General features: G+C 43.5%; 1 protein-coding gene across 2 annotated transcripts in view; it reads right to left on the bottom strand.

The window, feature by feature from the left end:
• The window catches only part of TEDC1 (tubulin epsilon and delta complex 1), a 70,137-nt gene that overhangs the window by 18,442 nt on the left and 25,251 nt on the right, over positions 1-26,444 (bottom strand). For both annotated transcript variants that reach the window (XM_071435701.1, XM_071435702.1), the window contains exons 6-7: positions 6,287-6,373; positions 2,899-3,111 (exon numbers count right to left, since the gene is read on the bottom strand). In XM_071435701.1, the coding sequence (XP_071291802.1) occupies positions 2,899-3,111; positions 6,287-6,373 (300 nt within the window). The remainder of the gene's footprint in view (positions 1-2,898; positions 3,112-6,286; positions 6,374-26,444) is intronic.

Here is a 26,444-nt window from a genome sequence, read left to right on the forward strand (position 1 = left end):
AGAAAAAAAACTACAGTCCTGGGAACTTCTTTGCCTCAGCAAGCTAAAACTCACTAAAGCAAAGGAGAGCTCTGTCCCGCTGTCTGTTCATCCACAGACAACACAGTCAGGAGCAGGAATGTGGAGGAGTGAGTGCAGTGTCTGAAAACAAACTGCACACTTCTTCTCTCTTTGGAACAGGTCTTCAACCCCTTCACTCTTTGGAGCAAGTCTTAAAGGTGCAAAACTTATTATTCAGCATAAGCACAACAGATGATTGGGGATAAAAGCATCATATAGTCAACCCAGGACACAGGGCCTTCATCAAATGCCATTTGCAAATGGCACCAATGCAGCCACCCCTGCCCACACACTCACCAGTCCCTGCAAAGAGCTCCAACAGATCCCAGCCATCCTTCCCCCTGCAGGAACTCAGCAGATCCCAGCCATCCTTCCCCCTGCAGGAACTCAGCAGATCCCAGCCATCCTTCCCCCCTGCAGGAACTCAGCAGATCCCAGCCATCCTTCCCCCTGTCCATCACGTTTCAGCTCTCAATTCTGCTGCTCAGAACAGTTCCTACCCAGTGCCCTGGCACAGACATCAGGCCTACGGGCAACAACAGACACAAACACTCTGTGGATTATCAGGTTCTTTGTCAAGTACAAGGAAGTGGACATAAGAGCTGTAATAAACTGTGCTGGCCCTCAGCTGGGCATGCCTGTAGGAGCCAAGATAATTTCCAGATGTCTCAGTACTGCAAGATACAAAGTTAGCGATAATGGCTTCAGCTACCGCTGTGCCTTCTCTTTGTTTGATTAAAAAATAATATAGAAGGAAAGATTTGATAAGCTTATTTCTCCAGGGAAAAGAAGAGGTCAGAAACATGCACTTGATAGAGGAGCCTGCATTCAGCAAGCATCCTGGCTGTGGGAAAAAAGGACAGACCACAGGAAGAAAGCATCACAAAAGCAGCAGCACTATGCAAAGCAAGGCTTGATATAAAGAGGATTGATGGAGAGTCATCTGACCCCAAGCATTCCAAAAAATGCTGTCATGTAGCATTACAAAACATTTCTGTTTCGGGGCATATGTAGAAGAGAAGGCATTTGTGGTAAACCAGCCTTTTAACAACACACTTAAGATGTACTCCATTTATCACAGTCACAAACTCATATGACATCCAGAGAATCTCAGAAACACTGGAACAAGACCAACCATTATTCAAATCCAATCAGTGCATCTATTTCAAAGAAGAAATCATCAGTTAAATCTTTCTGGACTTAAACCCTGAATTTAATTATTAAAAAAAAAAATATCAGTGTGATATTATGTAACACCTAACATCATATATATTGTAACATATAAGAGAAGTCAGAGCATATCTTGCTTTAGAAATCATGCACTGGAAATTTTATTTTTAGAATTCGAGGTCTGAGTGGTCCCACAACAGTCATGTCCATTTTGCCCAGGAACAAGCAAATCTGATGATTCTAGAGATCTGCCTAGTCCAGTACCCTGTCACTGACAGTGAGTGACAGCAAGTGCCCAGAGAAGGCTCTGAGACAAATGTAAATACATGGATATGCTTCCTCAGGATATTCCCCCAGCCTGCAATGATTTGTTCTCCCACTAACTCATAAGGTTGCAATTTGTATCTGCATATTTTATAGTCTTTGATGGATTTCAACTCCCAAGAACGTGTACAGCAGATTTCAAACTCGTGTACGCTGCTTATACCCACAGTGCCCTGTGGTGCCTATGTTTTGTACTTTGTGTGAAGCAGCAGCTCCTGGTGCCTTCCCTGTCCAACTGATCCTAATTAGCTCCTTATGCTTAAGGTGGAAGAGAGCAATTAGCTCTGCACACACTTTTCCCACGCCAGCCACCTTTTGAACTCTTGGGCAGATACCTTTTGATGTGACAACCTGCCATTTTCCATTTTGTCAGCTGATCTGCAATCCTGTCTACCAACACCCCAATCTAAAACCACACACTCCCCTCTGTCCTGAAAAGAAAAAAAAATCAAATACTCTGGGCTAAAAAAACCCTCTCCTGAGTTAAGACAGACACAAAGTGGTGATACAGTAATTTTATTACTGCTCTGTCATCCCAACAGTTTCTTTCACTTTTTCTCCACCCACAGGTATTGTAGATTCTCTGGTAGCCTTCTGTCCACTTGCTGCCTGGAAAGAATCACTAGTTTTTTATGCCTGCATCTTCATTGTTCTCCTTGTGCCAGGATGTTGATACTCAGATTCACCTTCCACATCTACATTACCTAAACCTCCTTTATTTATGCCCCACCACCGCTCTGGGTGCTTCCCAGTGTCTCCCCATCCTTGTACAGCAAATACCAGGCACACTTCCTTCATATCACCTGCTTTCCTCCACAGCCAGCCTCCCACAGCCAGTCTGTTCTGCCATCAAATCTTGGGCTCAGTCTCTTCCCTCACTTCACAGGTTTCAAATTCCTCTTCTTCCTTCCCCATCAGACATTTCAAAGACTCCTAATTCAATGAAAGATGACAAGCTCTGGCCTCTTTCCCTGTAAATACTTCATTTTCTCACTGTGACCATTACCACTGCTTTCAGCCTGCTGCATCCATCCCCTCTGGGGGCTGCCATGACTCCTCTTTTCTTTCTCTTTTCTCCTCTCCTCTGCAGTGCCTGTGCTTTGAAGCCTGCCCTTCCAGGAGAACTCTGGTTTTGTTTGTCCCCTCTGGGACAGATGCTTTGTGTTTGGAAAGCACTGGGCAGGCTGTGGGCACAACAGAGCCCTGCAGCCCTGGCACCGTGACTGCAGCAAGGGTGGCACAGGGCAGCCACAGGGCCCTGCCCATGACAGGCCATGGACAGAGAGCTGAAAAATGCAGGATTAAACCATCTGCAGTGGTGATGAGCAGCACCCCAGCCCTTACCTTCTCCCACCAGGCAGACTTTCTCTGAGCCACGAGCTGATGCAGCTGCTCTTGGAGAGCCAGCAGGTCCCTGGATAATCTGTCCATTTGCCCAGCCAGCTTGGCAGCCCAGGGGCAGCAGGAGGTCACCTCTGGCAGCCTTCTTTTCTCCACATCAGCATCCTGGGACTCACACATATTTCCCTCCTCAGCCATATCATCCAACACAGTTTCCTAAACAAAAAACAATAAAAGTTACTTTTCAGCAGGAGCTAAAATGGTTCCCCCCATCCTTGTGGTAATTCTTAGCTAGGAATTCACTGCTGCCATCTCAATCTACAGTTGCTCCACAATTTCAGAGTTATTTTAAGAGAGAACCCCCTCAGTTCACTATAACATATTTCCAAGTTAACAGAAAACTTATGTTGCTAACCCAGCTTATTTTAGAAAGCACTGCACAGTCAGCTACTCTGCACTGCACTAAAGCATAAAGTAACACTCCTGAGATGGAGGTGATCAGCACTGCAGCAGCTCTAGATATGCCCTTCCTCTCAAATTCTGAGCTTGGATGCACTTCTAGGGCTTTTGGTAACAAAGTGATGACCAGGGAGGTACATGCTCACACTGTCCAGGAGAGCCCCCCCCTGCTCTAACACCCACAGGGTCACTTGTGCCCATAGAAAACTCCACAAACTGAGAAACATCCAGGGATCCCTGCTCCAGACTGGTCAGGAGCTGACAGCTCTGCTTGACCATGACCATCTAGCTGGTTTTATAATTAACTGTGCAATTGCCTTCCAAGGTAGCAACTGCTATTTCAAATACTCAAGGGAAAGAAAAACCCACAAAAAACCCCCAAAAGCATTTAAACAAAACATTCAGAGCCCATCTATACACTCTGGTGCACAGACTGTGCAGAAACACACATTTTTCAAGCCTGAATAGCACAGCATAACTAAAGGACATAGGCCTCACTCACAGAATATTAAATATTTATTTCCATACTGTTATCAAGAAGACATTCAATAGGAGAGGTCATAATCTCTTTTAAGGACATAATTTGCATCCAAAATTATCTTTAGCAATTGAAGGAGTAATTTAGAAACACTGGCAGGAAATTCAGCAGTTGAGCAGCGTGGTCTATGCACGAGCAAGGAAAATCCAAGAGCATCATTACTGCACAGCAGCAGCACTGCTGGAGGAGATGCCAGAGAGCCAGAAGTCACCAATGTCACACTGCTCAAGTCAAGCACCGTGTCACAAACCATAACCACGAGTCCCAGGGATAGAAGAGTGCTGACTGTAATGCTGACTTACAGGTGAGGCACTTGAAGTTAAACACAGACAAACAGGAGGGAAAGTCCCAGATGAGAGCAGCAACAAACATCAAAAGCTCGAATGTATGGCCTACAAGGACACATAAAGACATCAAAACTTTAGCTTAGCCTAGAAACAGGGACTGGGACGGCAGTGACATGCTAACAACCTTCACTTATATAAAAGATTGCTATAAAGAGGATGGGAAATTTTTTTTTTTCTCCTCTTTCTCTCTTTTCTCAGAAGGTAGGTTAAAAACTGGCTTAATTCAGAGCAAGAAATTCTTAGACTCATGCAAGAGAAAGCTTCATAAGACAGCTAAGAATGGCATAGGACACCCTGCAGAAGCTCCTTTCTAGGCAAGCACTGGTGCTGGGAATTGGCACAAAGCAGCACCATGGCCCAGCTCCTGAGAACACAGACACGGCAGGGTCACGGACAGGATAACAAACTGCAAAGAGATAAAGCACAGGGCTTTGGCTGTTTGGGGTTCTTCTGTTCATGCCTTATTTTGTAATTGATTAAATGACAGAATTGTAACATTAACATTCAGACAATGTTCTCAGGCATGTGGTGGGACTTTTGGGCTGTCTTGTGCAGGGCCAGGAGTTGGACTCCATGGTCCTTGTGGATCCCTTCCAGCTGAGGATATTCTGTGATTACTGCAGTCATGCCATGCTGTGGTGCTCCTGCCCACCACCAGCAGGCAGCAGCTGTGCAAGAACCACCCCATCCATCAGATCAGCAAAGCAAAACACAAGTTTGGTACAAAGAGAAAACTACTGTCTTTTCTAGGCACATCTCATCCCCATACACCCCACTGCATACAGGAACAACCACCATCAGCAGAGAAACAAAAGAAAAAGGCAAATTCACCATCCAGCACACTGAGTCGCTTATAAAGATGCTGCTGGTCAGTTTTCAAGTATTTCTTTAGAACTTAACTCCAGAAAGCAGGCTAACACTCTTCAACACGTCAAAGGCAAATGTTTTGGTGGATACACAGAAATAATTGCAGTTATATTTTCCCCCCGGGAGCCAGGCCTGTGCTAATGTTGATGCTTTCCAAAAAAGCTTAAGATGGTAAACATGTAAAGCAAAAACCATTAGAGAACTAATGGAAATTGGAAGTACTCTTCAAGACAGGTGAGGCAATTTCACACTGCCCTTTGCCTTGCTTTTAGTGTAGAAAAAGGCACATGGGCAATTAGCAGTCAGCTCAACTGATTCTCAAAATTCTGTAAGCTCATAGAGCTAATGTGGTGTGCTAAAGAATTATTTCAGCAACACTGAATGGGCAAAAGTGGTAGAGAGAAGTGAGATGGATGGCATCGTTTGCACTCACTTGAGAAATCCTAAGATGCACAGAGAAAGGGTTATTGATTTTCTTATGATCATTCAACACAGTTCAAGGGGAAATCAGCAATGTCAACACACTATTTGGCTGGGGGAAAAATGAAGTTGTTTTCAATATCAGCTGCCTGCAAATTTAGTTGTTCTCAAGACTGCAATAAAGCTCAGAGGCCTTCCTCTGAAAAGCCATTTAATCTTACAAAAATGTGCAACTGCTATGTTTAAAAACTATTAAAAAACATTAAGATCAGACCTTTTCATTTGTGTTAACTATATGAAATTCTACCATTCTGCCCTGCAATTCCTCAACTTAGCTGGGTGAGTCCCATTGAAGAAAACAGGAATGAAAGAGAACTGTGGAGTTCACTTCCTCAAATCCTGACTGGAGGTTAGGTGCTGCCACAGTGACAAGCTGACCCTTCCAGATGTCCCAAACCCAGGCTGTCCCCTGATAACAATGCAAGGGGGTAAAACAGAACTATAAATCTATAAAACTTTTCTTAACATCTATACATGATATTTGTCTGTTAATTGTGAGATCAATCACCACATTACTCATCTATCACAGAACTATGAAAACATTCCTTACTTTACCAAGACTTTTTTTTCCTTTCTCTCAAGTGCTGTTGAACAGATGGTTTGCAACATTTAGTTTTGTGGGACTTAAGGGCCCTTGGGAGTAGCCAGCTATGTTAAAGTCAAGAAAGATGCACCCCTCAAAATCAGTTTTATTTGTTACCATCCACTGCCAGTAAACTGCTTCCAGTTGCTTCCATTCCAGAAAGGCTTCCAGCTGTGTGGTCTCAGACTCCAGGAGCTGTAACAGCTATAGGAGAGGAGACAAAAAAAGGAAATCAGGTAACTTTGGCCACTTGAGAACTGCATGAAATGCGTGCTTAGCCTGAAAAAGATAAAAAAAGAGTGTGAGTGGTACATGGGACAACACTGGGTGGCTTTACAAGAACATTTTAAAAACAGATGGGGAAAGGTGAAGTAAAACACTTCTCCCTCACCCCAAATGTACCAACTTCATCAGCTTTTCCACACATAAATGTGAGGTTCCTATTGTTTTGAGGGAACAAAGAGATGCAGTTCTGATAGACATGCTTAGTGAATGACCAGCTTCTAATCTTCTACACTTCCTGACCACCAAAATAAGCTGTTTCTGTTTTCTGCATTTTTCCCTGTCCATCCCTTCACTCTGAAACAGCATGGAAGAACTCCCTGTAAAATGTTATGTATTTCATAAACTGCATCATCTGCTGCATGAGGAATCCCTCCCTTTGTCTGAGAGCACTCAAAGGAGAGATGCTGCATTAGAGGTACACAAATTACAATTTTTTCACAAATATATGCATGATACACATGTATGCATACACATATACGGTGAAGGAGACATTCCAGGACTAAATATTTACATACCAGTAAAAAAAAAAGGCTCTTGTAAAGAATGGTAAGGTGAACAAATCTGCTATAAATCAGAGCTCACCAGCTTTAACAATTCTGGTCCTGACCATACTTTTGAAATGAATGATTTTAACACCAATCTGACACCAAGGGCACCTTCTTAAAATGACCACAAAGAGGGTAGGGCCTTGAGGAGAATGATAAAGACCAGACCAGTACCAGCTAAATCCATTTTATGGATTACATTTTATACAGACAACTATCTTCTACTAACTTTGTTTGCTTTAGTTACTTAGTACATAACATAATTTAAGTAAGTACAAAGCATGAGTTGAGTCTGCAATTTTACTATGCAGATATTACTTGAAGATAATGGAACCAAAGAAAGGAAACCACTTTGCAAGAGTAACTGCTGGAAATTGTATGCAGTTTGCCCTAAAACACTGCTGGATCCAAAATACAATTATTACACATTTGCTCACACACCAGACACTTGGCATTACGCTTAATGATTCTGCCAGTTCCAAGCTCAGCTGGGATATAAAAGGTGGAAGAATGGCTTTCTGTCTCCTTTTTTCTTTTCTCCCTTTTTTTTCCACAGGTACATCTACAGCACAAATGGCTTACATTATGGTATCTGAGGCTTGCAAGAAAACCCAGCCAAAAAGTTGATTAAATATTCAGGCAACAGTGAAGTTACTTGATTTTAAAGTAGCTCTGTAATGTGGTCACGAGCTGTGTGTGACTGCAGTAGGAATACTCTTATTGCAGCTAAAGAGGGCTGAAGGTTGGGATGGGGAGTTTTTCATTCTGAGCCTTCAAAAAAGAGTGATCTTAATAAAAAAACACAGTCATCATCTTTATTCTCACCAGAATGTTAGAAGCACCATATGCCACTTGCTTTCACAGCACAACTGAAAGGATATGGTTCTGAACTTCACCAAACCTCTACAGGATCTGCTGCAGTTAACTGACCTTACCAACAATCAAAGCTTCCTGAGCAGTCTCCTAATCTGAAACCCTTTGGCATCTTTTGTATTTGGGTGCTGTTGTTTCCTTTTTTTTTTTAACTGCTTCATAAGTTACACAAAACTCGAGCAGCTTGTGTGAAAGCCTTCATCTGACTCACCCACTTACAGCAAACTCACCTTTCACTCAGGTTTTAACACCCTCAGAAACAGCAGGCCAGCAACTGTGTGCTGGAAAGCTTCAGCCATAAATCAGTAATGGGATGACTCCAGCAGTCCTAGGAGGACAGTTTCCAGCAGAGCTGCAATACACCGTGGCAGCCTCAGGCAGGCCTGCAATAGCCAACATTTGAGTTTCCACCCTGAGGGACTTAAGGCACTGCTCCTGAATGCCAATATCCTCTGCCATCCTTTTTTTACAGGCCTTGCAAGGCTTTGATGTTATTGCAGCATGGAGAATAAAGCAGAACGCAATAAAAAAATAATGTACTACAAATATCCTTGAGATACCTTAGCAAAAATCATAAAAACAAATAAATGTTCAAGGTTGGGAAGGGACAATGGATTGTATGTCCATGTGCCCTGAATTTGGTCACAAAGACGGGGTCCATATGCCCCAGGGGTGACAGGTCTGACAGGTTTTCACTCAGACATGCCTACGCTTTGGAATGAACATTTCTGTCAGGCAGCTTCCTTCCCCCAGCCTCTTCCTTTGCACAAGCTCCTCATAAGCATTTTGTGTTCTTTAACAAACTCTGCGTTTTGAGACTTTGAGGCCACAATTGTGCATGTTTTCTTAGGTCACACATCCCAGAGCTGGCATTTCAGAAACCAAAGCCCAAATTGTGCCTCTGCATCCCGCCCAAACACAGCACCACTTCTCCCCCCAAACACAGCACCACTCCTCGTTCATTTACCCCCCCCAAACACAGCACCACTTCTCCCCCCAAACACAGCACCACTTCTCGTTCATTTACCCCCCAAACACAGCACCACTTCTTGGTCATTTACCCCCCAAACACAGCACCACTTCTTGGTCATTTACCCCCCAAACACAGCACCACTCCTTGTTCATTTACCCCCCCAAACACAGCACCACTTCTCATTCATTTACCCCCCAAACACAGCACCACTTCTTGATCATTTACTACCAACAAGAGTTCACACACGTGCCACAAGCAGTTCTACCTCTGATGCTACACCAGCTTCTCAAAACATAAAACAAATTCCCAAGCTGTAACTAAAGCTGGCAGCCCATTTTCAGTGAACTGAGGACCTGATGTCACACCTCCTAATGAAATTTAAAGACTGAAGCCTGTAGAAGAGCATCAATTTTGTTTCATGAAAAAAGTGAAGCAGTGAGTCAAAAAAGTGCCTCACGTGGGTATCTAAGTGATGCTTAAGGATAATGCCTGAAAAATGTGTTTCCCTCTACACAAAATTAAGACAACCAAATCCATTTCCTTCATTCTTCTGGAGGAAGTTATTGCTCTAAAATATTTACACTGACTGAAAAAGTAACAACAAATTCAAATTGCTAATCTCTGTGGAGAGGCAATTCCATAATGAATGCTGAGAGCAAAAGCTTTGCAGGAACAACTTCTTTGAGCCTTTGTAAAGAAACCACCCCTGGTGCAAGCAACAGCTTTGCTACAGAGGGTGAACTGTGCCTGGCTGAGCTGGCTCAGAGCAGGCTGCCAGGAAACCCCAGTGTGATGCAGAAGGATGCTAACTCTGTGAAGAGCATGCCTTGCTTCCTCCAGCACATGGCTGTGACCTCCAAAGCCAAACATCCAGCCCCCAGCACAGATCACAGACTTCAGGAAACAGGGGGAGCTTCAGCAGCAGAAGGTGACGAGAACACTGAGATGGTTTTGGACACTTCCCTGAAAATACTCAAAAGCCATCTGCACACAGCCCTGTAATGTGCTCCCTCCTTGAGCAGGGAGGTAGGACCAGGTGCCTCCAGAGGTCCTTTCCAACCCTGCCCATCCTGTGATACTCAACAAGAGGCCAAAGCTGAATCTTCCTCAGCATCCCCAAGTGTAATTCGTATGTTGTTTAAACATATTTGCAATTACTTTTTCTGTAGAGATATTAATCTCTTTCTTATTATTTACCACCATATTAGAAAAATCATTAGTGCCTGTAGACTGTTATGGAAATCAATATTTAATAAATTTGCAGCATAATGCACCCTTTTCACAGGCTCAGTTCCAGAGAGCTCCCTGCAACAAGTATTTAATCTCTGATGCCCACAGCTCATAATTCAACATCCATAGCACTGGCAAAACTATTTTTAATCAAAAATTGCCCTGCCTAAATGTTCAGAAAATCATTTTATTGTTAGACAGACAAAAAAAAAAATGGACTTTCAGCAATAAATTCTGTTTCTTGGCTCAGAGACAAAACACTGCTAATTCATCACTGTTCATATATGTCTGTAGACAGAAAACTTGCACTGAACTCCTGAGCCCTGCAAACCTCACCCAAATGCCAACATCTCTGGAGAATTTCTCAAGGCTTGAGACAGGGTTGGCTTAGCAGGAAAGCTTGTATGGGGAAGCTACCTAGACTATTCAATAATTGTTTAATAGGTAAGGGCTTTATTCAATGTGCAGTTGGGTAATCTGAATTCCAGCTCTGAATATCTCACAAGCACAGGAGAGAAGCTAAGTGGAGAAGTCCATTCCAAAAAAATGCAAAGAAAAGGAGTAAACATTCATGGAAGTTATACCATTTATGGTACCAGATATAAACCATAACTGGGATTAAAACTTTAGAGACCCAACCAAGTATCAGATGAAACAAAAAGAATTCAACACATCTTCTCCTCTACCAATACAAAACTACCTTAACTGAAAAACCTGCAAACCTTGACAATTTAGAGCCTCTTAGGAAGCAGGTTTTCAGGTTTAAATTTGGTTTAAAATGGCCCACACAACCCAAATTGAACTTTGGCATGGCTAAGTTTCACCAGAAGAAACTGAGCAAATCTCAGTATCACAACCATCTCAGGCTGGGACAAACAAACTGTAGGTGGACACACTCAGTGTTCCAAGTTTCAGCTCCACACTGTGATTTTTCCAGATGCAAAGCTGATTTAAGACATTGCCACATACCCCTTGAAGGCTAAAACAAAAATAAATAGGCCTGAAAACTAGAAAGTCACGCTAGAGTAGTGTGAAATACAAGCAGCTGAAGAGCACAAACCCACAGAACAACAGGCAGCCTCTAGGCACAAGGCAAATAAATACCTTCTCTAATTTCTCTGCCTGTGAAATACCACTGAAAGCCAAGAGAGAGCAGGAGGAGCACTGCAGCCCAACCATCACGAGGCAGTGGATCTGAAAGGCTCTTGGAGGACAGAAGTGGATGAGAAGCAGGACTTCAATCTTTTGCAGAAGACACAATACATAAAATACAAAACACAGCAGTTTTGGGTGCCTGAGTAAAATTCCAGATGCCTGGATATGTGCAAAATCTCTGACACCTACACCAAAATATGGGACCTTTCCAGCCACCAACACCAGTTTCACACCACTACAGCTCAAACTCCAGCTGAGCTATCTCAGAGAGCAGGAAACCAAACCACTAGTTAAAAACTTAAATGACAAAGACCATCATGATAAAATGTAACTGCTATTTGTGGAGGGATTCAGAAAACAGCTGTTTAAAATGCAACTGAGAGAAAATGATATTTAAAACAAACAGAATGAGGCGTTTGGCAGATAAAAATTGTATTACAGCTTTCACATTGATAGGCAGTGAACTGGGATGTATCAATGGCATACATTTGCAGAGGAACAGGTCAATGAAGGGACCACTTGGCATTTTCCCCATGGAAACGTATTAAAACGTGGGAAAAATACCAGGAAAAAGAAGCCTGAAGTTTTACACTTCAACAGCCAAGATCAATAATGTAAGAATGAAAAAGGTACATATTTTCTTCCCTAAAGGTACCCATGACTTTGGGTACCTAACCTGGCATCCCTGAAAAGCTAAATTTTCAGGCAGTACCAAGTACCTGTAGCTCAGTTAAAGCACATTCAGTAGATACCAAAAATCACAATTTACTTTAGAGAAATCTCAGCTAGAGGATTTCAAAGAAAAGCATCAAATTGTATCACAGTACTTCCTGACAGCTGTTATTATTGTACTGCCAACCAAAACCCCCATGCAGCTGATGTCAAAAAAAGACCATTATTCTTCTGCTTTTATTCAGACTGTTTCTGTACACAGAACAAAGCATTATCTATCCATACTCATTTTTTTTCTTTTCCTCCCCCCCATATACTTGCCCATTTCCCAGTATTTTTAACAGGCCACAGACAATTAATTTAAAAACGTGTTCGAGATGTGGATTAGTCTAAGATTGCCACTTGATATGAGTACAGTTTCTCCCAGCCTGGCTCTTTGACAAGCCATCATAGACTGTTTGTGCATGCAGGTATTTTCACACATTTTAAAATGTGTTACTGACTAGAGAAACTACTAATTTAAAGTCTGCTAGAGTTCCTCATGTCAATTAATTTCTCTTGCTAGTCTCTTTCATACTCCTTTAAATTAAGCAACAAACTTTAAAAAGAACCACAAATCCAAATCTCTCGCAAAACATGAGTAACAGCTGATTTTATAACTCTATTTTCCTTGGCTATTTAAAAAAACAAAAATACCTGCCAGGAGAGCTGAGTTAACATTATGGGCCAATTGCACAGAAAGTTTAATTTTACAAGGCTGTAAAAACAGCTCTACCAGTCTCCTCACAATCTGAGCTGCATTCTCACATGCAGAAAAGCAGCACAGGTCAGTTCAGCTTTCCAGCAACAGTTCAGAGCCATTGCAATATATGAATTTAATTGTGGTCTGCTTCTTTAATGAGCAGTGAGGCTGGAGAGAGGAATGGTCCTGTCCTCCTTGACTTTCTGCATGGGTTAAGTGTATTTTTGATTCAGAGGTGGATGCAGGCACAAGGCCCCAGTTAGGGATAACAAGATCATCATAGTTTCTGGGGCACTTCAGGATCAGCCCTCATCAATAGCTGTACTTTGGCACAAAAGAAGAGTGGGAAGCTTCTTTTCTGTCAGAAGCTGATAACTCATTTCTCTTTGGCATGAGAACAACAACAGGGTACACTCCTCAAGCAGCTCTGCCCTTTCTACTGACTACTGTGAGCTTCAAGGCACAATTCAAGAGATGACTCAGGAGTTTTAAAGCTCCTCACCCAAACTTTTTTCCCCTGATATTAAATTTGTCCTTCAGGGTCCAATACCCCGGATAAGATCCACTAGGCTGCACCAGCAGATCCTTTCTGACTCCATCACCAAAAACTATCGGCAAGTAAGGCACTCCCACTCTGAGTCTCCTCTGCCAGGAAGGCTAGAGGCAACACAGCATGACCAGGGGATTTGGATGTGGATACAGGACACTCCTGTCACCACAGCAGCTTCAGCTGCTCATGGCAGTTCCATCTTCAGCTTACAGGCATCGAGGACGATGCTGCTCCAACCTTTGCTGTAGCACTGTGGGACCACAGTGCCTGCCTGTCCTCCCTGTGCTGACCCAAAGCATCCCCTGAGCTGCACAGCTTGCTCCCCCCACTGGGTTTGCCAGCACTTCCACCAGGAAAAGAACAAAAAAGTTGAATGAAAAAAAGTGATGACAAAATACCTCAGCCTTGTCTCTCCAGCTTATTAATTCCAGCTGCATTGTCTCAGGTGGAATTACATTCTAGTATATCACTGTCATTGTCACTGTCACAGCATTCAAATTATGTTAAGTATGGCATAAAACAAGCAAAAGCACAGAAGCAGCAGTGAAGCTCAGTATCATTGTATCAGTTCTGCTGCTGGCAATCACAAACCCGTGTTCACACCAGTGCAGTATGGATATCCTGTGCTTCATGTGCTTCAGAGACACCTTCCTTTCCTGTGGTGGAGGAGTCTAACATATTGCTGCTACATAGTCCAACAATTTATGGAGTCTGTGATAAACCACTGCATCATTTTTCAAGGTCCAAGAACTCTATAAGCTTGGTCAGTAAAATGTGCTAAGCAATAACTCATCCCCAAAAAAATGGTGATGGCAACTACAGAACTGCAGCTCTATTAACTCCTTCCTTTTTGTATGGATAAGTTTAGCTAAAAGCAATATTAGTGACAAATTGCAGCCTAGGGATATTTTCAGATCAAGGTAATAATGCTATAAGGTAAAATGATTTGCTTTAGTGTCGCTATATAATGCTGCCAGTTCCCTCCAACTGGACACTAACTGCAGCCAGAGGCCACCTTGCTTAAAAAAATATCTAAAGAAATATTTTAGTACTAAATCTGTCTGCAGTAATAAAAAAAAAACAAACCCCAGAGCATCCTTCCCAAGAAGGGGCAGTGGGAAAGTGAAATTGGGTAAAAAGTTCAACAACTAAGTGATTCATGGCTGATGATAAACTAGTGCCTGGGAGCTGAAGGAGCTGGTTCCATGCCAACACTGCTGAACCACACAGGTGGGAAGGAGCCTCTGGAGGTCTCTAATCCAATCTGCCGCTCAAAGCAAGGTGCTCAGGGCTCTGCCCAGCAAGTCCAGAACACCATCAGCACAGAGGTCACAGCCTCTCCAGGATCTGGTTCCAGAGTTTGATCAACTCACAGCAATTTTTTCCTGTTTTACCTGGCCAGAATTTCTCATGTTCCAACTTGTGCCTGCTGCCTCTTCTCCTGTCCCAGTGCACCTCTGAGAAGGGCTTGGTCCATGCTCCAGCTCTGACCACCTCAGAGAGCTTACTGGATTTGCTCCTGGTCCTTGTGCTGGGACAGGGACACCAAGCACTCAGGATGTGCAGAGAGGCAGGATGGGCAGAGGGGCGGGATTCCTGCCTTGCCCTCACAGGGACTCAGCAGAGGGGCAGGATTCCTGCCCTTGCCCTCACAGGGACTCAGCAGAGGGGCAGGATTCCTGCCCTTGCCCTGCCAGGGACTCAGCAGAGGGGCAGGGTTCCTGCCTTGCCCTCACAAGGACAGGGATGGGCAGAGGGGCAGGGTTCCTGCCTTGCCCTCACAGGGATGGGCAGAGGGGCAGGGTTCCTGCCTTGCCCTCACAGGGATGGGCAGAGGGGCAGGATTCCTGCCTTGCCCTCACAGGGATGGGCAGAGGGGCAGGATTCCTTCCTTGTCCTCCCAGGGATGGGCAGAGGGGCAGGATTCCTGCCTTGCCCTCACAGGGGTGGGCAGAGGGGCAGGATTCCTGCATTGCCCTCACAGGGACAGGGATGGGCAGAGGGGCAGGATTCCTGCCTTGCCCTCACAGGGACAGGGATGGGCAGAGGGGCAGGATGGGCAGAGGGGCAGGATTCCTGCCTTGCCCTCACAGGGACAGGGATGGGCAGAGGGGAAGGGTTCCTGCCTTGTCCTCCCAGGGATGGGCAGAGGGGCAGGATGGGCAGAGGGGCAGGATTCCTGCCTTGCCCTCACAGGGATGGGCAGAGGGGCAGGATTCCTGCCTTGCCCTCCCAGCATTCCAGCTGGCAGTGCTCACGATGCAGTCACTGCTGACTCCTGGGCAACCCTCTGCCCCCCTGAGCCCCCAGCTATTGCTAAAGGGCACTGCACCACCAGCTGAGCCCAGAGGGACCCCACCAACAGCCAGACACCAATTTGAGCTCAGTGGCCCAAACAATTTCCCACTGCTCCCTTATGCACACCCCTGTAACCAATTTGGCCACAAGGATGTTGGGATTTTCCTTCAGTGCCACACAAACACAGGCTCATTCTCTGTGCCTCCTGCCTTCCTCAAAGCTCCTTAATGACACGTCCCTGCCTCCTCCTGGGATGGGACACTCCACACTGCTTTGAAAGAGAACCAGCAGCAGGATCTGAGGCACTGCAGAGGTGGAAAGTGCCTGTCCCAGAGCAGGTGGAACTGAACCAGCTGGGAACAGCAGGCATCAGAGGAGCAGAAACCATCTGATGCCACATCCAGTTGCAGGGAAAGAGAATTGTTTTGATCATATTCACATTTTGAGATTTAGAGCAGTTTAGCTCCTGCAGAGGCTTCTTTCTTCCTACAGCATGAGGAAGAGTCATTCATACATTTCTAGCCTCTTCACTATCCCTCAATTAACTCTCCTTTCTCCTGCCAAGCCTGAACTTCCACTCTGAGCTCCAGCTTTCCATGGCTCTGGAAAGTGCTTGTCCATTTTCCAGACAGGATCTGGAAGCCAACCTCCCTGCTTCTGGAGGCTGAGTAAAACCTCCAGCAGCAGCACCACAGGGATCAACAGGGAAGTTAGGAGAGAATTCCTCACCCAAGACAACTGGTCCATTGCCTGCCCCAAGAGGAGACTACACAAAGTATTCAAAGTCATTTATATTAAACTTTTTTTCAGCCTTCCCTTCTAAAATCAACTTCAGTCTGCCTTAGAAACTCCCAATATACATTATCTCACACAATTTGACTGCTCTTGCTTCCACAGTGCACAGCAGGGCAGAGATTTCCAAGATCTCCCTTTCTTAAGAAGGATCAGGAACTTGGCTACAAGCAGACACTGCCTAAAAGCAGCTTTGAAGCCATTTGACCTCTGTAATTCTTCCTGAATTTACACGGATGACAAGGCTAGAATCTGTTCTGCCTCAGTTTTGCAAATGAGTACCTGGATCCACTGTTTCCAAGAGGTTTTAATAACTCCTACAGCAAACCATGTTTTATGTAAAAATGTCAGGAAAGGAACTGAAAACCATTTGCCCACAGCATTTCGGAAGGAAAATGACATGGCAGCCTACCCTCTCCTCCTGTAAAGTGAATCATTATAAAAGGCAGGAAAAATATTCTTTGTTCCTACCATGTAGCACAGGGTGGGCAGCACATGCTGTCACTGACAGCTCCTTTGCTTTCTTAGCACTTACTCTTGCCTTGCAATGAAATGTGAGGAAGAAAAATTATGTCTGAATTGCCCAGCATTCTTTGGATTTCTGCTTTAAATTGTTTTCTCAGTAGCCACTCTCCCATTCTGCAGGAAATACATAACAACCACCAAATCACCTCTTGTAAAACAGCACCCACTGCTGCTCCAGGAAGGGTGGGGAGGGGTTCTCAGGTACACAGGCAGAAGGAACAAAATCCACCAGAGCTTTTTCCAATCCCAACAACCTTCAGTGCACCAAGCTTCAAACCAACAGAGCCTCCTCACAGAAAAGCAACGAGTAATAACTATCCTGAATTCTAAAGGGGATCAAAGCAGTCCCACTAGGAAGACACAGCACTTCAAGGGATTGTGTTGAGCATCTTCACACGTATGTAAATATGGATTTCCAACAGAACTTCCCCTCCCTGGGGGCTCTGCAACTCCACCCATCCCAGCACAGCAATGTCACCAATTTTCTGAAAAATCCCTTTGCCAGGATTTTTCTCCTGAGAAGCTGAGAAGCTCAGAAAAGAAATGTAAACAATAATTATCTGAGTGCTTGGAATGCACTCTGGAGGTTGTTTACCAACAGGTGCATCTTTGATTGGTTCCCTGTGAACTGTTTTTAATTAATGACCAATCACAGCCAGCTGTGTCAGACTCTGGTCAGTCACGAGTTTTTATTATCATTCTTGTCTGGCCTTCTGATGTCTCCTTTCTCTTTCTTTAGTATAGTTTTAGTATATAATTCTCTTTTAATATAATATAATATCATATCATATCATAATATAATAAATCAGCCTTCTGAGAACTTGGAGTCAATTCTCATCTCTCACCTTGTCCTGGGGACCCTCACAACAACACTGCAGCACAGCAGCCACTTTGCTCCTGACATGACACCACCAAAACACCAGAGACAGCTAGAGAGAGAGAATAAACTTTTCAACCACCAGATCCCAGGGAGGTTTAAAGCCCATTCTTGCTCCACCATCCATCTGGGTGATGGCAAGGCACCAAGGGGAAAGCAGCAGTCCAGGAGTCTCTGGCAGGGTCAGGTCAGCTCAGAAAAGGGCTGCCTACATATCAGACCCTGCTCATCACAGAGCAGCATCAAGGGTATACTTCATATTAAACCCATTCTTTCAACCTCCTCTGAACAACCACCATCACAATTCCAGCACTCTGGATCATTCACCTCCCTCAAGCTTTCTTGTGTGAGCCTCCAGGCCTCCTGCATTTAGGTGCTGGAGCCCCATATATAATGCAATACATCATCAGATCTGCTCTTCTCTGCAATATTAATGCCAGCTCCCATGTTATTTCTCACCAGCCTGACTACCATGCATGTAAAATGTCTAAAGTAACTGTTGTTGGAAGAGCAACACAATACATTAAGTCATTTAACAGGGGGGAAAAAAGCATTGCCTTTCAGTGGCAGTGCTGCTGAGAGCACATGGCAGGAAGCGTGTTTTACACCTCTAATGCACAGCCCAGCAGGATAAATGCTAAAGTTGGAAACTCTGGCATTCAAAGTTAAAAAGTGCCAGAATTCAAGCTGCCTGAACAACACTAATTTGACCCTCCCATGTGTATAAGGTCTAGCATTATGCAACCAAAATGTTTCCCTTCCTAATCTGTCTCACCAAGGGCACAGATTGGCTGGTGCTCGCTCCACATGCTATTCCTTTTCCTTTCAAATGGCATATTATTCTGTTTGTTCTTCAGAGGGAAACCATAGCCTTATTTGTCACACATCATTCAAATCCCCTTCTAAAAGCAGAATTTTTATCTTGAAGATAAACAAGTTATCTTCCCTAATGACCCATGTGAGACAAGATAATAGCATCGCTGCTGGGCCGCAGATGGGAAATGAAAACAAGGAGATGTAAGTAAAATGCTTCCATTGCTTTTGGATGCCTTAACTGAGACTTCCAAGACACGATTTTCACAAAATTTAGGAGTTACTGTAAAGCAGCACAGCTCAACAACTTGCAACCCTGTGCTCAGCCCTCCATGGTCTTGGGTTTCTGTGGCTGGAATGGCTCCCAAGGTATTGAAAAGTCTCTTTCTTCCCAGCCCCATGACTGAAGAAGTCGAGATTCGTCTGTTCTGTTTTTCAAGGTTGTTTATTTTCCCTTATCTGTTCCATTCTTTCTCTGACCTGCTGAGATCTGTCCAGCAGGTTGGGTTGTGGCACAGTCCCTGCCCCTGGGGTGGTGTTAACTTTTTATACTACGAACTCTGTGTACTTTATTTACAATAATTTTCCAATACCCATCACCTATGTTAGACAGTCTGTCTCTACTCTAAACCAATCCAGAAGTGTCACCATCACAGCAGAAGATGGAGGACAAGAAGAAGAAGAAGAAGAAGGACAGGACATGCCCAGATTCCTCCATCTTGCTTCTTGAATCCCCATTCTAAAAACCCCAAATTCTACTTTTTCACCCTGTGACAAATTCACTATCATTCTACTCAAGCTCTTGTGGCTTGTAACTCTTCACACAAAGTTGGTAATTGTTTCCATGGGCTAAAATCAAAGGCACAGGTGTGTTTGACTCTGTGCCAAGGTCTCTGAGCCCCCTGCCAGGGTCTGGAATCACCCAGGGCAGCCAGAGCAATGTCCTGGGTCCTGACACCATGGAAAGTTTAGTTAAGCTGAGAATCCAAAGGCACAGGAGTCTGGCAGCACTCCAGGACAGAGGAGAACTGCCTCAACTGCTGAGGCTTCCTTCCTCTCCCAGTGGCTCTCCCATCCTTCCTCAACTTCATCAAGCCCTTTCTTCAGCACAGCTGTGAACACAAACAAGGCATTTATCCTGCCCTCTGCATACACCATGGCTCCTAATTAACATACCTTACACTCCAGAATTGTGCTCCCCTTCAGATCACTGGTAACTTTGATGTTTTTAGAAAGACACTTTTGAAAACTCCTCCTGCAGCATCAGGAGGAGGTTGAACACTCAGAGCATCACAGGAGGGGGATGACATTTCCTGCAAGAGGGTGACTTCTCAGACTCCCACAAGGAGCAAGACACTGAGCCAAGTCTTTAGACAGATCTTCCCCATTCACAGAGCAGCATCAAGGGTAATTTCCCTGTCCTAATCTTCCCCTCCAGTCATGGTCTTCATGTTTATATTCAGCCCCTTATGCCTCACTTGGTTTCTTTTCACTCCTATCATCTGAATTCTTTCACATCAGAGCTACCTTGCTTCCAAAATGCCTCATTCAGGCTTCCTGTCCAGGAATGTGTCGCTCCCAGCTCCTGACTTCACTGGACAAGGGCCAGAGCAAAAAGGTTCTTCACTCTCCATCCTAACCCTTCCCAGAGTCCTGCTCCAGCTCCCAACACAGTCCACATTCCCTGTTCTTCAATGAATAATGTTGGAATGGCTTAGGAAAAGCAAGTTAAAGTCAGGAAGAGAGGAAAATACTTTAAAAGGACAAAGCATTTGCTATTTTTATTCCAAGTGTCCTAGTGAGCATAATTATGCAAATTCAAAAAACTTGTCATAATTGACCTTTTCAAAACATGTGTGTCCATGGGCCTAACATACAATTCTTTGGTGAACCTTGAAATTTATTAAAGGTCAGCAGCCCTAAAACTTAATTTCATTTAATCATTGAAGAACTTATTTAACATGCAGCTATCACTAATCATCAAAGAAAAACAAAATTGCTTAGAAACAGGTAAAAATTTTGATGCATTGGACCAGCAAAACCTGTAGCTTTAAAAAGCTGTAAAAGAAAATTTTAAAAATGTTCTTGCTACAGAACCTAGCAGTTTAGTTGTTGTTCTGAAAATTTAACAATGCCAAAATCCAAGGGTTCAGGTCCATTTGAAGCCCTGGAAGCAGATCTGGTAAATGGTCAGAAGCCACTACTGATTCAACCTAAGTTAATTCCAGCAGTGTATAGAGTAAGTCTAAAATCTCATTGTGTTTAGATTCTCCAGGGCTTGGCTGTCTCTTCTGAGCTACTGCTCCAAGAACTGTCACAGATCTTTGTGCTCCTTTGGAGAAAACTGTTCTCCACCCTTAGAATCTCATTTGCAGCAACACAGTCTCTGCCCACCTCAGAACCTGGTTCTTTGTGAGAAAAGCTCACCCAGAGCTGGCACGACTCCTAGTAAAATGCAACTCCATGAAGATTTCTGAGACATCAGGACTGGCCAAGGAGGGATTTTGGACAGAACAGCACAAAAAGAAAACCAAAACAGGAAAACCCCAGGTTTTCACAAACACTCACAAGCCCCAGTGCAGCTACTCTTATGCTATTTTATTTTTTATGCAGGAGCCAATTGAGAAATTTCAGGTTGTTTTTTTTTTTTTTTTTCTTCCAGGAAAGTAAAACACGATTTTACTTTACAAATAGGCAAAGCTGTCCTTAATTAGACCAGGAGCTACCACACAAAATACTGATCCCATTCAAGGACAGAAAGGACAGAACTATGGCTTTTACCAAGGGAATGAAACAATAAACACATAAACAGCTGAGGGCCAGACCAAACAGAATTAGTTGCCAGAGCACCACAGAAGATCATGAATCTATGACAATTTATACCAGTGAAGGCAGCTTGCCCTTGAAGCTCAAGGACATTTTTTCACTAAACACCAAACCTTTTTCCTGAAATTTACATGCAGTACAAGCCTTCATCTCCTGACTTAAATCTTCTGCCCAGCAGCATCACAGTCTATAGAATGAATGTCATTTTTTCCCATTGGTACCTACACTCTGAGAAATGTGTTGCTTGAACTGCTTCTTGTACAACAGATGGAAGGACGTTCTAAAATATCAGACGGCTCCCTAACAGGCTCTTTGAAATTCAAATAAGGTTACATATCCTTCACCTCACCATACAAGACCACAACAGGGCTGATTACAGAAACACTAGCACAGGTCTGTGTCAAATCAATAATGTGACACAGTGTCAAGCTTATCAGAGGGGCTGAACTGTTTATTTTCATTTGGCACCTGCCTGCAGTGCCTGTCACCACCAGGAACATTCCAGGAAGTCCCAAGCAGCCAACACAAGGACACCAAATATAGCCTGGGACACAGCAGCTGGAACTGTCCTGCCACAGTTATTCCATTTTCATCCAAGGGGATGAACAACCTGGGATCCATTTCTGGAGATAATGCAGTAGCACAGTGATTATTCAGCAGCCAGACAAATACCTTGTGTTAGCTGACAGAGCTGATTTGGCAGCTCTGCCCCCACACACGTTCCCGGAGGTGGTGCTGTCCCTTGGATGCACTGAAATCACTGCTTTGTCTTGGCAGAGAAAAACTGCAGCAGATAAGGGGAACTTTATGCAAGTGCAGAGCCCATGACACCAAGTGAAGACTCAACTTTTTGATGAAAAAGTAACTGTTAAATGCACATTCAACATTTCTGAGAATTCCAAGACTGTCAGTTCCTCATGCTTTCAATGTGAATGCACTTATTCTGGAAAGAACAGCAGCTCTGTAGTGCTTTGCATGAATTCAAACCACAGCCTATTACTCACAGAGAATAAACCTGTTGTGTCACCCATCTGTAACAGCCATCTGGGACAGATGTTTTAAATGGAAACTGCAACAAGATTTAGGCTTCACTGACAACCTACCTTACATCTTGATCAGTTATCCCTCAAATGACCCAATAAGGAATTATGGATCCCACCTGACTGAAGGAAGCAATACAGGTACTTCACACTGGTGTCCTTTCCTGATAAATCAACAGCCCAGAAAGCAGATCAGTGCTGTGCCTGCACATCCTACCCCATCCTACCCCATCCCACCCAATCCCTGCTGCTTGGAGAGCTAAAGCTCACTTGAATCTTTTATGGGCATGGAATTGACCATACATTATGTATGCAAAGTCAGACAGACTATTTGTTTGCTCCCATTTACTTGCTACCAAGAACCTTAGCTTCTTATGCCAAATAAATCACCTTTAAAACATGTTAATGATCAACAAATATAAACATTCTTCATAAAATTCTGAAACAAAATTATTAGCTATTCACATCCAGGTTCTATAAATTTCACTGCATGTCCATCTGGCAGACATCTGCATTATTTATTTGCTGTCACACTCAGTAAATTGATTTACTGGCATTTAAAGGTGTCATCTTTACTCATTACAATTTCAGTGATCACTCCAGCACTGCCAACATTGCACCAATGACCTGAGTTTCAACTTTTAATCTCTCCTAAGATTGAATTCCACATACAAAGCAGTATGTGAAGAGACAGAGGAAACTGAAGGACTAAGGTGCTTTGATTCAAAGTTCATTGATCTCTATACAGTAACAATAGGGTGAGAAAGTTAATTTAATGACTCAAGTGCAACACACATTTTTCTGAGCCCAAGGTAAACTTCAGAACTGGCAACACTGCTGTGCAGAGTTAAGACAGGTGGACTTGATAGACAAGAAAGAGGAATGAGACCACATCCTCAGAAAGGATTACTGCCTGGAAAGTTTGGGGCAGATGTGGCCACATCACCTGTGTGCTCTCCCAAGTGTGCTTCCCAGCTATATCAGCAGCAGTGCCAGAGAGCAGAACTCCATTTCTGCCCTGGAGATATTTCAGGCTGGCAAACAGCAGCAGCCCCTTGCCTCACCCCAGCTGCTGGGGGGACCCATTTGAACACAAGCAGTACCCATCAGCTTGGAAAATGCATCAGAACACAAGAGATACTCAGGGTGCTCTGGACTAAGTGATAAGTGCAGGAGATTTTCACAAGAAGATGCAACGACCCCTCCTAAGCTCCCCAGTTTGTGTGCTACAGCACAAGCTCAGGCCAACAGCTCCAAAACCCTCCCCACTGACCAAGGAGCTTCTGAGCTTCCACTGGAAACTGAGCTCCAGCTGAAATAACAGCACCTCCCCTCCTCTGACAGCCCCAGGCAGCACAGGAACCAAACACTGCAGTGACCTGCAGCTCACAGCCACACACATACACACAACCACAGCCAAGCCACAGGAGAAGCTGGAGTTTGATCATGCCTCACTAGAGAAAAACATAATTAAAACCATTAGGTTTGGAAAACTTCCAGCCCTATGAATCTGAAAAAGACATTTATGATGATAGAGGAATAATAATGTCCAGTAAAATCCCTGTACATAAAAGCACTAAAAGTGTTTTACAGTCAAAAATCCAAGGAAAGAACATTTTAAGTAAGTTAATATGCATCTTCTATAGAAAAGGAGCAGCGTGACTTTTATATTTCATAAAGTGAGCTTGACTTCACAGCTATCTGTATCCTATCACACTTTTCCTGTCAGACTAAACATCTCTTGTTTTGATGCAAACAGAGCAACTTCTCTCACAGGGTATTTTTGATTAAAATGAACTCGAAGCTTAAAAAAGAAGAGCCCAAGTCCTTCTGTGATAGCAAATTTCTGATGCTGCAATCCACTTTGCACTGCTGGGCTTTGAAGGATGCCCAGGATGAGAAGGAATTCATAACCCCCTCCACCAAGAGGGGTGCATTACAGTAAAGCATACTGACTCTTTTTATTCATCCATGCAGAAGGTTCTTACTTGAGGTAACGTTAAGAGAAATTTCTCATTTACTTGAAAAGACAAAAAAACAATTTCACAGTTTTTGGAGAAAACATTTGGCAGAGTGCTGCCATCTGCACCAATATTTGAAAACCAAGCCATTCAAACACTCATAATTTACTTAATCTTAGCAAGATATTTGAAAATTAGAGGCCTTTTATTACATTTTCCAACCAAAGCAGCATCACTTTGCATATGGAGTATTAGATCCATCTGGAAAAGTGACACTCAAAACAACAATGCCTTTTCAAGCCCATACCACCTTGCTGCACCAGGCTCTTCATACATAGTGAGCACATGACTTCCAGAAGCTGCTTTTGGGAAACAAGGGTAAGGGGAGACAAAATCCACAAAGAATGTTCAAATGGTGACCATGACAATTATAAGGCTCTCAAAAGCATCAATACTCAAGTGTTGGCTTCCTGCAATTTCTCCTGTTTATTTTAATATCAGGCTCAAGAGAGCAGCTTAGAACACCTCCTTTCTTGAATATGTCTGAGAGCTTTAAGAGGTTAAGAATTTCACAGCTGATTATACTGACAAATAATTCCAATTTTGGATCAGTCCGAGCAATAAGCGACATAAGAAAGGAATTTCCAACACACATGCACTAGAGCTGAAGCTGTTTGGGATTGCACCTGTCAGACCCAGAAATTGGAGACAGACTGTGCCACTTGTAGTTTATTTAAAGAAAACATCTTCTGTCACCCTGCCTCTCAGTCATCACCCTGGTTTCGTTTCACGTATTTGCTTTTTAAGCCTGGGAAAGGTGGAATGAAGACTTTGTTCATTTTAATTAAACTACAGAGCTGCCCACTAAACCTTCTTGACTACAGCATTCTACCTAACCACAATGCTCACAGCACAGAAAAACTCCTTCCACTTTATCCTGAGCCTCCCCTGAACAGAAAACCTGGAGCAGGCATCCAGGAAAGGGAGCAGAATGTAAGGAAAAGCTCCTGGACTGATTCATTACCAAAGCAGTCAAAACCAAATACCAAGAGTACCATTAAGCTTTATTGCAACAGATCAGTGACATGCTCAGGGTAAGGCTTTGGGAAAAAAGGTCGTTGCAAAGTCCCTCTGCAGAGCCTGGAAGTTTCTAAAAAATAACAGCCTGCCAGACCTTTACAGGCATTTGCTAAGATCTGGAAGACTACAGACTTCAGAGCAAGGTGCTGCTGTGTGTGCTGAGCCAACCACAGGAGGGGCACTGTGAAGCACAAGTGAAAAAGAAATCTCAAGCTGACTTAAGGCCATTTGCTCCAGAAAAACAGTAATTTTCCAGGAAAATGCTCTAAACAGATGAATCTTACCAAGAGGCTGGATATGAACTGTTCATCCAAGAAATACTCAGCAATGAAAGATTAACATGCACTTTACTTTAGGGGCTTTGAATATAAAACTATCCTCCCACCTTCAAATCTACTTTCCTGAATTTCTTTGTGCAGAATATTTACAATGCCCACTTTCATTCTTAAGCAAACAGCAGAAAGAATATCTTCTTTGAGCAAACAGGTGTGAACAGACTGCAGAAATTTGCCAAATATTGATTTTGTTAGGGATGAGCTTGAAATTTCCATCTTGTTTCAGTTTCATACTGAATGAACTTTTAGAAAGTGATTTTTAAAAACAAATGTATTATACTGCATTAAAAGAAGTGAATTAAACTACTTCAGATAATGAACTGAAACACCTATGATAATTGAGTAATTGAGAGCAGTAGGAATTTATCCTTTGGGGTAAAACAGTACACTGGGGAAAATGATGTTTTCCTAAGAGGTTCTGTCTTGCTCAGGCAGGGCCACAGGCAGACACTGTGCCTGACTGGCCCAGATGTGGTTAAGCAGGATACAGCAAGTCAGCCAACTTATCTGGAGTGTTTTATTCTACAAGTTTTTTCTCCCATGGCACTTTCAGTCAGGTCTCTTCCCACTTTTTGTTTATCAGGTTTTATAAAACTTACCCTGATACCTTTGGGCTTATGTTTTATCAAACCAAATTTGGTGAATACAAATAAGTGAAGAAACTGAAAATTCAATATATATGCCCTTATTTCTGCTGGAAACT

Source organism: Agelaius tricolor, unplaced genomic scaffold (assembly GCF_023055355.1).
Source record: "Agelaius tricolor isolate 1412-34295 unplaced genomic scaffold, bAgeTri1.0.p SCAF_11, whole genome shotgun sequence".
NCBI classification, from domain to species: domain Eukaryota; kingdom Metazoa; phylum Chordata; class Aves; order Passeriformes; family Icteridae; genus Agelaius; species Agelaius tricolor.